Here is a 16,584-nt window from a genome sequence, read left to right on the forward strand (position 1 = left end):
CAGCTTGCTAGCCCCCACATGAATGTTCATATGCCGAACACTATGCAAATGATGACCGATACATTTCAAATGGGAGATGGAGACAATAACCACCTTCGATGAATCCTGCATTGGTGCCAACAGTCCCTGGAGTGATCATAGAGTTGCAGGAAACGTTCTGTATTGTAAACATGAGCAGCTCCTGCTTTTTTTCTCACTTAAATAACCAGGCTGACCTAACATCACACATCAGGGCTTCCTTCTGAAACTGTTGTTCAGCCTAATCCCATCGGCGTCGACAGGCCGCTTCGGCGTTGCTGGCCACAGCTTCTATTCTTAGACTTGGCTTATTTTCTCTTTTCCAGTATTCTTGCATAGGTAATCCTGTGGGCTATTTTTACATATTCTGATCTAATAATAGCGTCCCTGGTTATTGCTTTACACTGAAATGACTAAGCTCTCAGGCTGTTGTGCACAGAGGTCAAAAGAGCACAAACATCGGCCTGCATAGTCATTGCGGGATCTAAGCAGCACCATCATATATTTAACGTAATTGTGGTTGGTTTGCAACAGCTTCAGGTACAGTTCAACTGCAGTAATTACTAACTACAGAGAATGTGTTGTGAGCAACCGCGCCTCTCAAAATTACTGAGCCACTACTGAAGTCAACAGGGACTTGTTTATTATTTCGTGTTTGGTGCTATTTAGGCACAAAAAAATAATGTTTACAAGGCTACCCCATCGTCAACAACTCAGATCGGTCAAAACATGGTGCCCCGTAGCTAGCACAAATTTGGATACGCATAACTGCATCACAATAATGCACCGGTAATCAATTTTTTTATTTCAATGATGTGATAAGTAACTTTAGACAGATCTAGTTACCACAATATTGAGGAAGACGGCCATTAGTGGAAAGCAGAAATCATGTCCTGCACCTGTGATTTTATATGATTTAATATCATAGACTCACACATAGAAGGGCAGGGGAAATTCATCTTAGTGACACTGAATGCGCAAAAAATGAGTCTGGATATCCTCTCAAAATTCTTTTTTTTCCTGCTTTAAATCATGGGAACACACTTAGTTTACTGAATATGGTAAACCCCGGGAAGAGGACTCTAAAAAATTTTTCTTCACCTTGAAATATCAACACCATACTATTCTTAAGTGATAACCACAGTTCAGATCAGCATCCAGCAGCCCAACAGTCGGGCCAGGGATGCTGCAGAGATGGGTATCAGGCCAGGGATGCTGCAGAGATGGGTAGGTTGGCAGACAAATGAGGTGCATTCAGGTCCTGTAACCGGTGGGCTCAATAGGGGTTACCGATCTATCGGTTGGGCCTGTAACTGGTGGGTGTAATAGGGCTTACTGATCTATCTACTCTAGTGTTCGCTTGCAGTGCAAATGTTCGGTTCTCAGTTCCACATGATGACAGGAAGCTCCTGATAGAGAAAACAATACCAAGGTAAGCATGCATGCTGGCCTCTTTATATAATGAATACAAGTATACTCGAACCAGGGTGTGAAATCGACGTTCCAAGACATGCAACAAGAAGTTTGTGAACGCCCACAAATATGACTTTGTTGACATTCACAAATCCCTTTCCTTCCCACTTCCCCCCTGGAAAGGGCTAGATGTTTACTCCGGTCAAGAGTTGCCCTAACTCCCTCTTCAGGGTAGGAAGGTTAACAGATCATACTGAGGAGGAGTGAAGGTGTAGATCAAGGACTTTCTCTGAGGGGAAAATATTTTTCCCATGGAGAAAGAAAACTGGGCGTTTGTAGTGGGGCTGCACAACAGAGAAATCCGAACAGCCCAAAAAGGACCTTTCTAGAAATGTCATCACCTTCACAGGATTATACAGGAACCCAGCACGTGGCACAGCTTTCCATGCATACTCATGTGAATGCTTGTGAATTTCAGAAAGTAGTACTTGTATACTTGCAAGTGGGGGTAAATCTGTTGAGTGCAGAAGGGTAAATCGGGCCCATAATGCAGAGGTGACATCATTACGTTTTCCAAGCCGCTAGAAAAGATCAGCTTCCTCCTGGTTTAATTTCACTTCTTACTATCCTGTTATAGGCACTGCAATTTGAAAAGCATAGGGGTAAATAAAGGCGTAGCCTACCCGTCGATTTGAGGCTGCTCCGGAGCATTGATGATTTTTGACACCTACTTTGTGAGGTTTAAAAGGTACTGACATCTATTACTATCCGCGAATAGGCCAGAGACACGTCAAACCCCCATCCACCTCTCTGAGGAGGACCTTCATGCTCCAGGACAGCCAGAAAGAGGGGGAGGGAAGTGTATACAGAAGAAAGCAAGATATCTGTTCAAATCGAAGCAGTAACGAAACACACAAGAAGGACGGGCAGGATATTGTGCAATGTTACTATTAGTCTTGCATTTTGAAGATAACAAAAAAATCAGGTTCCTCCTGTTTTGGGACTAATGAAGCTCATTACACCCTCGCTTTTTGCAGCAGAATGCTGTGGTTTTCATTCAGGCGGCAGTCACTTCGGTTGCAGAAGTAATGCAGAGTGTCACGTTGGGGAATGTGCAATTCTGCTCGTCAGGTCAGTGCCGGCACAGAACCAGAAGGACTCAAAGTGTCCCTCGTCAATGCAATGCATTTAATTCCCATGGCCTCACTGGGGCAAGAGAGATCGTTTCATTGGCTTTGTAGGTGCATAACGATAGGGTTATTTCAGCATTTCCTAAAAAGACAATACAGCACTGAATGAAAGCTAATTTTGACGATTGTTTCAGCACACCTGAACGTATGAGAAAACGCTCTTTCTAGGAAATCGATCCAGTAAGCGATGAGGAAATAAAAGCAATTTAAATTAACTCCTCTTCCAAACGGCAACATGAACAACGCTGCGTGCAAGTCCATGTCCTCAGGGATTTTGGACCTTCGCCTATGAGTTCCTGAATAGGTGTACACTCGCACAAGTCTGTAATATGGACTTGGGCTTTGTGAATACTTGAGATGTCTCTTCTCTCAAACTCTCCAGTTCTTATGTTCTAATGGATTCACGCTGCCTGGTAAACTGCTCCATGCAGCGAGCAACTTAATTTAATGTAGGACTGATGCAGCCGGAGAGATCTGAACTGTTGGGGGGAATGATCGTCATACACCTGCATTTGGGTAAAAACGAGCATGATCTACATCATTCCAGAGGAAAGCACTGCTGATCCCCATTCCACCAGTCTTAGTTTTCAGTGCTGCCCTTCTGTCACTGATTGTCTGCAGGATAAAGTATGTGGGTGAGAAGCTAGTTGCATGGGTGTCATTGATCATGTCTCTGCGCTTCAGCGGGTATTGACGATCTTGTAGCTTCCGAAGGTTTAGTAGTGAATTTTCCCTTTGCTGGGAATGGACTCCTCTTTCACTGTTGTGTTATGAATTGCTGGTGCACCAATGTTCATCTGGAAGTCTGTATTACGTTAACAGGTATTCTGTACAGAGTGGGGCGGGGTTTGACAAGCAATGTTTACTTGTCGATTCTGGTCATCTGCAGCTATTAAGCAGATTTCTAGTTGCTGGAGACACCATTTAACGCACTTCACACTGGGCATTAATGGATCAAGCAGTAGCGGGCTCTCGCATATAGAAAGAAATGTGGCTGCCTCATTGGCACAGGGATTGGGGCCTTTACTCCTCCCCTGTGACATGTACCACTCTTAAGGTTTGGGATAAAGTGGCAGTAATAGCGGGCCTCACTACGTTCCCTTCGCCCATGACACCTCCCCTTTTACTAATCTGGACTTTCCTCCTGGGTTGACACAGTAGCTTCCGATGTTGGTTTTTACGGCGGCTGTAAGCAAATGGGAAATCGATTCGATTTAGATGGGCTGATATTGTCTGACCCACTTCAGATTGACTACTCTTTGCTGGAAACAGACCGGTTCCCATATGTGCAATTGCGCCATTGGGTGATGAGTCCCGATGTACACATGGGTGCAATCTGACACATGACCCTGTTTGAAAAATGGTTGTCTGGTGTTAAAGAGGTTGGTCTCGGAGATTTATGCCTACTTGGGTAAAGCGGGTCAACGTCAGAGGATCCCTGGCCAAAAACCATAGGAGGCTAAAGTGGGCAGACCCTTTACAGACAAAGAATGGAAGGATATATATATATATATATATATATTTTTTACAGAGTCCACCACACAGCACACACAGTAGAACACTGAAACAGCGTATACGATAATCTCTTATTGCTAATATACACCGGACCGCATTGGAGGTTGAATGAGGACTGCGCAGGGGATTGTTGGCGGGGATGTGGAAGCCCCGGACTCTGCTCCACCTCTTATGGCACTGCCCCAAATTAATTAGGTACTGGACGATATTGACATCGCTTTTATCACCACTATCCCACAATTCCCAGCTTACCCTATCTTAGTGCTCCCAAACGCATTGATATTTCCACTGCGCTCAATCCGAGGGAGACAGATGGCCCTTGCATGGAATGCTATTCTTGGAGGGGGTGGATCTGCACACCTGTATACGTACAAATAGATATTCTTTTTAACACCTTCGATAGTTTTTGCGTGCACTCTAGTGTGTAGGGTGTGTGCCCAGCTCCCTATGTGGTAACAAATATGTAATTATGAGCCCAAGGAAAACCTAGGACTGCTAGAGGCACAGCTATTGGGCCAGGGGCCTTTAAAGATTCAAAACATACGTTTAAGTCTCTGGTTCTATTATGTTAACAAATCACATTTATTTTCAGCATTTGCATCATCATCAAAATCATGTAACACAGAGGTACATTATTTGGCATTTATATACTGCGCGTGCATGAATGATTGAAAATATTCACTTATCATATTCCCAAATCACATACTTTTTGCACGAATTTAAAAATGAATCTCATACATATGAATACACAAAATTAATGTCCAGAATCCCAATGCATTTCGGGTTGCAAAATCAACCCTTCGTCAGGGGATGAATGATGTGTGGATAAAGGTACAAATTTCTTGAAAATGTCAGCGTCCTGTAGTGCAGATTCTACGGGATCTATAAGACAGCAACAAAGAGAAACTGTATCCAATTCTCACATTGGTAATACAATATTCAATATACAAAGAACTGGGGAGTGCCACTGAGAAAGAGTCCCTTAAAGTAGGAAACTTGCCATTACATTGTGACAAATAAAACCTTCAAGTGAGGAAAGATAGGTGGATCAGCTTAAAAATAGTGTGAGACCGAGTTAATTTAGGTGAGTTTGGTGCAAAAGTTAAAAGTGCCCCAGAGGAATAGGAACTCGTGTTGGGAGTGAAGACTTGACCAAAAAGCCTTAAACAAGCTTCTGAGTAGATGGCTACATGGTAAACGCAAACATACTTGTGCTATCACTATAATACGCCCAAAATCGTATTTCCCAAAGTAGTTTCTTGTGGTAATGCTTGTGTCGATCCTTTGACCTGAAGGAAAAACGAGCAAGAATAAGTTGCCCGGAGGTATAAAATATAGAGAAATCACCGTGCACGTAGATATTTTATACCGCTTACCGCCTATGTTGCAAAAAGGCCAAGCCGCTACGAACAGCTAAGGAGTGAACAATCTGTAACGATACATACACCATAGGTGTAAAATAGAAACCCAAGACTACAAGCATCTCTGAATGAATTTTACATATCGGACAGCAGTCCGTTCACCGACCTGTAACTGTCGACGCCGACACTCTGATTCCCCCGGTAGACGCGAGTCCGCCCATCCAGTCACGTGGTGCGGAACTCGACGGTTTGTAAAGAACAAGCATGGAGACAGAAAGAGGACTATCTGTTGTGGAAGAAACCACAACCTATGTTCGCCATTTCACTTGTGTAATTCTAAAGGAAAACCGAGCGAACTCTCGGGGTAAATACTGGGAACATCAATTGTCCCAAGTGCAGGAGAAATCCTGAAAGGATTATTAAAAAAGCCTAAAATAGAAGTGCAAATCTAATCCATTCAATAACCTAAAAAAGATGTAGTGACACAGTGGAACCTATATTCTAACATGCCGTGAATGAGATATGCTACCATAATATTTAGACTGAAAAAGGATTGAAACCACAGTGATTAAACTAATGAAAAAGTGCTTATGCGTGCAGAGACATGCAACTGAAGTTAATGCATAAGTAGACCAGTGTGGGATGAATCCCAGTGTACTCCCTTACAATCTTGAAAAAACATTTCTGCCTTTAAAGAAAACATAATAATTCATAGTGGTCATTGAGACCTGCAGGAAAAACAGTTCCTAACAACTTTATCCAATGAGTTTCTCTCCTAGCCAGGAGAGTATTGAATTCTATGCCTGGGGTGCGTTCAATACGTTCTAGAACTGTGTACCTCAATTGGGGAATGGTGTGTTTTGCTTCTACCCAATGTTTGGCTAGTGGAGAGGTGGTATTTTGGTTTCTAATGCGACTCTTATGTTCCACAATTCTTATCTTAATCTTCCTGCTGGTACGTCCCACATAAACCAACCCGCATGGGCATTTAATCGCGTATACCACTCCTTCTGTAGTACAGTCTGCATTGTGTCTTAATTTTATGCTTTGGCCTGTGTGTGGATGCATGAATTGATCACCAATGATAACATTACCACATTGTCCGCAGTTATAACATTTCATCATCCCTCTTACTTTTAAATGGAATGCAGCACATCGAGTTATACTATTAGCCTTGGGTATAGACAAAACACCAGCCCATAGAGCCTGGCTACACCAATTGTGGCGTCTTCTGGGAATGTAGTGATTGTCAATGGCGGTGACGTTTGAGAGCTCTTCTTATGTAAAACTGTGGGCCTCTTTTATTTCAATTCTTTCTAAAGAATTTAAAGAGCTGTCCAGCCCAACCTATTTCCGCATCTTGCGATTGAAGCACAGGCTTTTAAGCCAACTCTCTAGTCTCAGTGGGGGACATTCAGCCTCTTCCAGGGTTTGGCACTTTCACTTTTTGCTCATAACGTTCCCATACCCATCAAGACACGCTCGCCCTGAGGCCTCTCTGGTCATCCAGGATCCAGAGTATGGCGACTTTAGGGAAGGTATCAAACCATTAGCCCAGAACATCAGAGTGTTTTAAATAGAATAAGCCAGTATTGCTGAATAATGCGACATGCATGCCTCCTTCCTGTCTTCTTCCTCTAGCAGGCCCAACCAACCCTCCCATCTTGCCTTCAGGTTCAAGTGAGCACATTGTAAGTGACTGACCAGTTTCTTATATACGTGTGATATACCTCCTTTAAGTATGGGACCCAGAGGGAGTCATACCTCTAGGGGGTTACAGTCTGGTGGCACAGCCTCAGGATAACTTGATAGGGCATCTCTAAGCTGGAGGTAACAAAAGAATTGGGGCCTATGTAGGGAGAATTCTACTTGGAGAGTGTGGAAGGATTTCATGTGATCACCCCCCCCCCCCCACACACACACACACACACACACACATCTACCAGCCTCAACACCCCCAATTTATCCCACCCCCTAAAGCTCTCAAGTTGTACCACTCAGTGCAGCCACCTGCCTGCCTAGAGAGGGGTTTCGAAGGTCACCCGGCGATCCTATCATTTCCAAGTGCCACTTTCCAGACATGAAACACTACCCTAGTCGGTTCCGAGAGAGTCTGAGGTATCGGTGACCCATATAGCATGCCCATAAGGTTGTTCAAGCCAACTAAAACTACTTCCATTCTACAAGAGGGATCTTCCCATCCCCATGCATTCCCTACCAGGGTAAGAGCTTCCCAGTAATAAATCTGGATTTCAACCATTGCCAGCCCCCATCAAATGTCGATCATAAACATTTGTCAAAAGAGAATCTGGGAAAGGGGGTTACTTGCCCAGATGAACTTATGGGCTTTAGCAGTGATGGCATCGAACAAAAGGTTTGGGATGGTGAGTGGGACATTTTGAAGGCTATACAGCAGGGATCTCCAAACCGGTCCTGGAGGGCCGGATCTATTCCAGATTTTTTGGATATCCCCATTGAGATACATGTAGTAATTTTAAAAATCTGGCATGGATCGGCCCTCAAGGACCGGTTTAGCGACCCCTGCTATACAGTAAGCGTGGCCACCCTTCAACAGATAGGGCAGCGATTTGGCCCATCTACCCAGGTCCTCCTGCACCGCACTGGTAAAAGGCCCGAGATTGAGGGTCCACGCCAGGCCTGGCTCCCAGGTTAGATGGATCCCTAGGTATTGAAAACTAAGGCGTCGGATGAGGAGATCAGGGTACCAGGCCTTTGTCTCCTCTGTCTCATCATAAGGGAACCAGGAGTGACTTTCACCGATTAGCTTGCAGCCCCAACATGGCTCCATAGGTGTCCAAAATGGAAAGAAGGTGGGGTACAGTTTCAGCTGGCAGGCCATAAACAGAAGAGGTCTAAATATATAGCTTTCCTGTTCTCCAAGGCTATTCCCCAGTCAAAATCTATCTGAAACCTGGGCGACACACCGTATCTAAGTCGCCAATGACTTAATCGCCAGGGCAAAAAGACACGGGACAAAGGGCAGCCATGTCTAATACCTCGTCTAATACAGAATCTAGGTGATACTGCCCCATTTACCTGCACCTGCAGTCTGGCATATAAGATTCAGATGAATAAGAATCAGGGACGAAAGCCCAGCTTGCCTAAGACCTCATATAGAAAGGCCCAGCAAATCAAAGACCTTTTCAAAATCAAGAAGCAGAAGTGCTGTGGCGCATTGTAAAGTCCTAAAGTGGGCCAGTGCCCGGTGAACACTCCGGATGCAGTGGCTAGTGGAACAATCGGAATGAATCCGTACTGGTTCAGATGGATCAGGTAGCTCAATTCCAGGGTGAGGCGCTTCGCCAGGTTCTTCACAAACAATAAAACTTTCGCATTTACAAGGGAGTTGGGCTGGTAAGATGTACACCGGTCAGGTGGCTTACCTGGTTTAAGCTAGACCACAATAGTGGCCAGGTCAATATACATAGGGCCATAACCTCTATCGATGGTTTCAAGGTTCATATTTAAAATGATAATAATTTGGCACGTTTTATGATAGTATTCTTTGGGGAACCCGTCTGGACCTGAGGTTTTGCCTGAATTGAACTCTAAGAGGGCTTTATTAATCTCCACAGTTGTTAGTGGGCGGTCCAGGGTCTCCCACTTTGCAGGGTTTAATCTGGGCAATGGGATGACCTAAATCACTGAAGCATGCATCTACCGCTCCAGGTGTACGCACACAGCGTAGAGGGACCCATGATAGTCTGCAAAGGTTCAGCTATCTCAGTGTCGGTCTCCACACCATCCCCATGTGGGCTTGTGATGGCAGGCACCACTCTGAAATCTAGTTCTTGAGTGCCAAGTCAGTGGAGGAGTTTACCAAATTTTACGCCCCATTCATATACTCTTTTATTTGAGGCTTCCCAAGCCCGGTGGGCCTCCTCCAGGCACAACTAACACAGAGTAGCTCAAAACTGACATATCTTTTGAAAGATTCCTCATTCTTATTGTGTTCATCCGAAGATTATCCCTTATAGTTATTCCCCACCCTCATCAGCTTTTGCCTCTCTATGATCGTACAAGTCATCTCCCTGTGATCACATCCCATTTGAATTGCCACTTGTGTTCAGTTTCTTAACCTTGCTAATTACCCTAGTGCACCTGTCCACTCTCTCTTACATCAAGCAAACGGGCTAAAATAATATGCAAAGGTATACAATTGATTTACCTATTAAATGATGTAGAAAATGTGTTCTTAAAATATTGGTATACCTCTGCTTAGATAGATCACACAGGCTTGGACTTCAAACAGAAATCTTACTTTAGATAAGATTCACAAGCTTGAACATCAAACTAGATTACATCACTCTCACAGTTCCCATCCCTACACAATACATATTTTCCTGGGTTTAGACAGGTTTTGCTGAGGCCTCAGACAACAAAGCTATCACTTAAGTTACATATATTTTAAAGGTTCAAACATCAGCCTTAGGCCTCACTCAGCAGAATCTTCAAACATGCTGAAGTGTTTATAAAGCAGATACTCACTGAGTTACAGATCTTGCAAACATACAGGGTTGGCTTTACACCCAAGGCCATCCAGAAGGTCAGTTATTTTACATGCTCAGGCTTCCCGTATCAGGGATATACACCAGATTGCACTGTACCAATCTCAAATGCTCAGTCTTCACATCCATCTCAAATACGCTAAGGCCTCGGACACATATAGGTCAGGCGCAAACTCTCATACAACAGATAGCCATCCACAGCACACACATACACATCAGTCAGGACCTTAAGCAACATCCTAACCGCATCCTTCTTCCTGTGCAGATATCCCTCCTGCAGCACCCCGCTTTCCATTTCTGCTACGGTCTAGCTTTCCCTTCCTTAATCCTCCTCCTTTATAGAATGTGTCACTCCACAGTTCCTGCAACTCTGGATTCTGTAGCACACCCAACATTCTAGCGTTCTTCTTGCAACCTCCCTGCCTCTAACAGATCGATCTCTCTTTTGGCAGCCCTTTCCTCGGTCCTCCTAGAGTTTCATCCTTTGATAGTAGGGTCTCCTTCCTCCTGCAGCCCAATGCAGTCCATTACTTCCCACTTTTCTCTTTCACCCTTCACAGCCTGTAAACCCCTAACCAGGCAGCTCCCTGCCTCCTTTTCACAGCTTCATTCCTGTTACACAGTCCTGGAAACTCCTTCACTCCTGCGGCGAACTGCTAGGAGGTCTATACTTGTCCTGATGCTCCATACCCCTTCCCACCATCTCACCTACAACACTCTCCAGGCCTCTTGCATCCTCTCCTCTAAAGGACCCTAGCCCATCCCCCCAGCCCCAACATTGCAGTTATCTCGTTTCACACCTCCACCCACATACAACCTCCATGCTTCCTTCAGCCCTGCACCTCCTACATCATTTATTCCACAATTACCTTTCTTTATGCGGCATGCTGTGCTTCCACTGAAGCCGTCAGCACACGTCCAACCCTCACTGTCCCCCTCGCAAGACTAACATCTTGCAGCTGCTTTCTTCAGCACCACTTTGCCTCTCTACCTTCTGCAACACCATCCTTTGGCATACGGGTTTTAGACGCACTTTCAGTTCTTTTCTTCAAGCAGTCCCTTCCCTCCTGCTGTCTCCCAATTTCTTCAGAGCCTACTTCTTGCAACCTCTGCTAATTCACTACATAAAAAATGTCCTTATCATTCAGTGAGGTTACATTTCGTTTTTGAGATGTAGCAAGGTTTGCATTCCGTTAGATTAGAAATCTGTGAAAACGAAATTGCACTGATGAGATGTACTTCAAAAATGTTTAAAAAACACTCACTGGAATTTAGTTTGGGCTCTGGTTAAAAGGCAAGTGAACTTCACCCAGGCTAAAGGTAAATCTGAAATGGGTTTCTCCTCTTCCTCAATCGAGCTTATATGTACTAATGACCGACCTCTAAGTACTTTGGTCTGGCTCTCGAGCCAGAGAGCTTGAAAAATACTCAGCTGACACCGTAAGTGCAAGGTGTGTGCACACTCTACAGTCTAAATCCCGCTTCCAAGGCTGGGCTTAGGCCTCTGTATCGCAAGAGACAAGCAGGGTGCTGATGTTGTGTCATCTAAAGGCAATGGCTCTCATTATTATAAAATATGTACACAGCAGCTGCCCTATCTCTGCAAGGCCGGCCAGCCACCATCACGTCAGCAGCAGCACAAAGATTGCTGTTAAGAGCAACATTACAAGACGTTAAACAAGTATTGGAGCCACTGGGCTTCTGCCATGCTGTGCACATTAACCCGGATAAGATATTCCGTCTTATTGTAGCTTGTATCACGCTAGTCTTGCAAACAATAACATGGAAATCTTATCCGTATGGTAACTTCCAGTCACTGCTGCCCAGCGTGTCATATGGCGGTGCATATAACAATCTGGAAGAGTAGAACAGATGGTCTGTGGAGCAGCAGAAAGCATCTGGACTCGAAAGAAACATAACACAGACTCATCTGCCCCACTGATTTGTCCCAGGGCCAGGCCAGGCCTACATGCTGCTGCTAGCCAACAATATGTGGCACTGACTGCAGCCCCAGTGGAGATGGAGCAGTGTGGGCCACCCTACAGCCAAGAACCCTTCAGATGTGTAGAAAGGTTATCAGCAGGAGGATTTGGTTCCTCCCCTCCCAAAGTACGGTTTCTTGGTACACTTGACAGCTCTACAGCAGGGGGCCATGACTGCTGCACCTATGTAGCCGCTCAGCGTAGGTGTGTGGACAGGTTACAGTACTCCGCGAGAGGCAGGGGGCGCAGTGTAGGAGAACAAGCACCGTAGGACAACCAAAACAAGCTCCCAACCTTGCAGCTCCCTCATTCCTACCGCAGGGGAATGCCTGGTTGTCAGGTACACCTAGGTAGAAGACCTGTTTAGCAGGAGGCTGAATATTAACTATATTATTATATTCAGTCTGTAATTCAATTTTGTTATTATACAGTTAATTTTAATGTCCCCGTACATTTACCTCAGACAGTGTGTGATCGAAGTGTTCTGCTCGACATCAACAGAGAGGTCAAGAAAATCTTCATCTTTGCTGCTTACCTGCATAAAATTAAAACAATTTTGTTAGGGACAAAATAACTTTGGTAAACAAAAGCCTGGATAACTTCAGAGGTAAATGAAACTTGAAAGCAATGGCTCTTTCTTCTAACCAGGGTCCTACTCATTTCAAGCATAAAAGGATGTAATAAAGCAAGAAACTGTTCTGACACGTTTTGGGAACATTAAGGCAATAGAAACCTTGAAAATGCAACCAAAATTAGAATTAGCAATGAAGGTCAGAGGCCAATTTGGTTCGGAAACCTTCTCTAGAGCTTAGAAGGAACGAATTCTCAGAAGTTCTCAATGAACAATGAATACACTACTTACATGCACAAGTGTATCCACATATAAGTATTATTTAAGTAATTCCATATGATCTCCTTGCACTTGCTTCCATTTGAATGTTCAGTAAATAGCCTGCGCATATATTACTAAATGAAATGAATTTCGGTTTATTTTGGCATACACAAGAGCCTGATTCATAAAGAAATTTAAAACTCACGTGGAGCAAGTTTAGGCCGCTCGTGAATCAAATGCGAGACTTGAAATTAAGAAACCGTATGTACTTGGAAAACATCCCAGAGACAACGATTATCGCCAGTCTTAGAAATCACCAATTTACTTGCAATCAGTTCAGTGGCAAAGTTGGTTGTTGAGATACAAGTTTTGGTTTTCTTCACAAATTTGCACCGATATCCAAACATTCATTGCAATTCAGAAATGACAGACAAAATTGCACTGGTAGTGACATTGTAATTTGACCTCAATGTCCAATATAATTGTAAGACAGAAAGAATGACGTGGGTACTTGGAACCACTCTGCCATCCACCCTTGGATCTCTCTTCCAGTTGATCTCAATCTCTATCAAAGTCTGCTTATCGGTCTCTCTGTCGATGTCTTTCTCTCTCTCTGTCGATCATACATGGAGAGTAGTCAACTTTTCCTGGAGAAAAACTGAACCGGATTTGATCCTTGGAGGTCTCTCCACTCAGCTCAAGCTCTGCATCTTAAGGTTCCAGGAATCGAGGAAACCTCACTTGGGTAGATACATTTTCCAACTTGGGAACAAAGCTATGCATCTGTTGTGCCACTTTCCATGCACGACGATAGTTTTAGGTACAGGTCATAGCTTATGATTTCTCCTACACTAAATTAACGAGTAGCTGCAAGATGTGGCAGCTGCAAGCTGGCACCATGGGCTCCTCAAGTATGTTTAACAGATCTTTCATGTGGATAATTCCTTGAAGAGCCCATGTTGCAAATGTTTGTGGATAGCTACAAAACTACAATGTTGTGGGAGTTCACTACACTTACAATGGCAGTTCTAATAACAGCTGCAACCATTTGCCTAATACTAATTTGCAACTGCTGAAATTCTGACCATCGTTCAGACTTTCGGTAGTTGTACAAATATACAGACAGACAAGTTTAACAGATCCTGGTTCTGTAAAACAGGATACATTTGTATTCATAGATAGGTGCATTTTAGGCGCCGTTCAGAAGGCCATGGGGGAAGGATGTGGTGTTAGGGCCAACCAAGTTCGAATCTTAACTCAACATCCTGTGATTCTGGGCAAATCACTTAATCTCATCATGCCTAAATTAAAAACATAGAATGTGACCTTGTGTAATGTAACTGGTGCTCATATAAACCACTTCCATATATTTGGGTCGCATTTGCCCAATATGAAATTGCAAAAAAGTAATAATAGGGCAAGCAGGGGGCTACTGCACCGCAGGATCGAGGGTTTTAGATCGTTTCCATCAGATGTTTCTGGGTCTGTCCTATTATGGCTCGGCATAACTAGACCAAGTAGAACCCCTACAACACTTGACTCTCAGTGGTAGCAATGACTAGCAGTCAACGGTTTGTGAGGGAGGCAGTGGGTGCTCTAGCTCAGAACTCAACAATCACCCAGCAGTGTGAAAACTGGTTGCTCCAACCCAGTGATTTATTTTAGTAAAGAAAAAGTACTGGTGCTTGCACTACTGTGCCAGATTCTGTCCCCAAGTTGCCCCTTCTCATGGGTGTCCCCACCCCTTTTGCAATTCTAGGCAATGTCTCTCCCATGGGGCTTAGCTCATTTCTTGGGCCTATATCAAGGATTTGTGCAAATTACCCATTAGTTAAGTTTTTAGCGCTCCTTTGTTCAATATGTCCCCTTTTCATCAGTCTCACCACAGAGCTGTCCTGGCAGTCCTTTCCTTGGCAGCTAGTAGGGAGCTGCAGCTCGCATCTCTCCTCACTCATGAGAGGAGGCATGCTGGCTTGAGATAGGATCAGCATTCTAGAAAGAAGTGCATTTGAAAACAGGGGAGGTCATTGTCCGATGAACTCACAAAAGGGTAGTTGCTACAGTCGACAGGGGAGGTCTCCAGTGGATGTGAAACCTGCTTCTAGATCTCGAGCAAGGTGTAGTGGTTGGGCTGACAAGAGATAAATGTCACAACACTACCAAGGCAGACACAGCAAAGTCCTTATCTGCAGCAAAAGGTTACCTTGGGGGCAATTCTTGATGTTGGCCACACGGTCCACTTCAGGCACAGGCTCATGGTTGCCATGCAACCAGCCTAAGGTACAAATCCTAGTTTGTAGTGGCACAGTCTACTTCATGCACAGTTCGTAGTTGCAGAGGCACAGTCCACCATAGGCACAGTTCATAACTGCAGTTTGTTGTTGTAGTGGTACTGTAATCCTTGGTCACGATTCTTGCATACAGCTGTGAAGACTGCTGTTTGCGCTCCCCAATCGAAAATGCTTAACCCATGAGCCTCAGCTCATGCAGATCGCTCTCCATAGTCGTCTTTCTTTTTTTAGTGGACCCACACACCACCACAGGTCAGCTGCTTCTGGTACTCTCAGGACATTCACATCTCCTGCAGGGTTGGCAGGCTCATTTCATCTCTCACCTGGCAGGCTGGCTTCTAAGCACTTCACATCAAAGGAACAGCTTCCATGAATGGAAGACATCAGATGTTCCCTGACCTCCGGGAAGCTGGCAGAAATCCACTCTGGTTGCAGAGGAGTCCTCTGAAAACCCTGCAGAGCACTCTCTTCCATGATCATAAGGAACTTTGCATCAACAAGCGGGTGAGTGTTCCACTAATTATTTGGGCATAAGGTTCAGAGAAACTCACTTGGGACACGCAACTCCAAAACAGTAACTCTCTCTTATCTCATAGATCAGTGGTAATTGCCAGGAAACATAAAGCATCAGTTAATAGAGCTATTTCCCAGCTGTTGAGGTATATAGAAAGGCTGCTATGGGTGGTGCGCTCTGTGGGGCAGAAATCTGGGTCTCTGGGGATCCCTCAAGATAGAAAATCCCAGAAAATAAATTTGTATGAACATTACTGAATGTCCCAGCTAGCACACCTGTAATTACTTTATAATGGGATTTAGATCTCAAGGATATTTACCACATTTCACGCCTCAATATCCTGAACTATTGGGCTGGGATTTCGACAACTTGGGAGCTGGTTCCTTATAAAAAAGCTTTGCAGGAACTAATTCTTTTTGATAAATCCTGTAACACACCGTGGTTAAGAGTCGTGCAATCTTTATGCATCCAGTTAAATATGGTGGTCATCTGGGAGAATCCAACTGAGCTGGACAAAAATTCAGCCAGTAAGATAAAGGAAACCGGTCTTGCAGAAGATAAGGCGCGATACGAGGTATGAAGGGTTAATTGATATTTTTAAGCATAAAAGGTACCCCACATTTTGAATTATACCTCAATAGAATTATTCCTGCAAAAGCCAAGTCCCTCTATTTTTGTCTGTGAATTTGCACATTTCTACGTACCTTTATTTTGAGCCACCATTTCTCCTATAGAATCATGGCACTTTTCTTGCCAAGACAGACAGTCCCTCTTATTGGTTAGGGAGAGGTGAGACACACAATTTCTTTGTCTCTCTAACAAAGGACTCTTTCCATAGGACATTGTTCAAATACAAATTCGAAACAATCTTCAGGAATAAGTATATTTTATTAAGTTCAAATTAAATAGGCACTTACACATTAGTTTTGCATTATTTTA

The 16,584-nt window shown here is 44.1% G+C and overlaps 1 protein-coding gene across 1 annotated transcript in view; it reads right to left on the reverse strand.

The window, feature by feature from the left end:
- LOC147666400 (ubiquitin carboxyl-terminal hydrolase 46) overlaps positions 1–16,584 on the reverse strand; it is a 186,355-nt gene that overhangs the window by 74,750 nt on the left and 95,021 nt on the right. The window contains exon 5 of the mRNA XM_086949090.1: positions 12,467–12,543. Within this exon, the coding sequence (XP_086805216.1) occupies positions 12,467–12,543 (77 nt within the window). The remainder of the gene's footprint in view (positions 1–12,466; positions 12,544–16,584) is intronic.

Source organism: Lissotriton vulgaris, unplaced genomic scaffold (assembly GCF_964263255.1).
Source record: "Lissotriton vulgaris unplaced genomic scaffold, aLisVul1.2 SCAFFOLD_532, whole genome shotgun sequence".
Lineage (NCBI taxonomy): Eukaryota > Metazoa > Chordata > Amphibia > Caudata > Salamandridae > Lissotriton > Lissotriton vulgaris.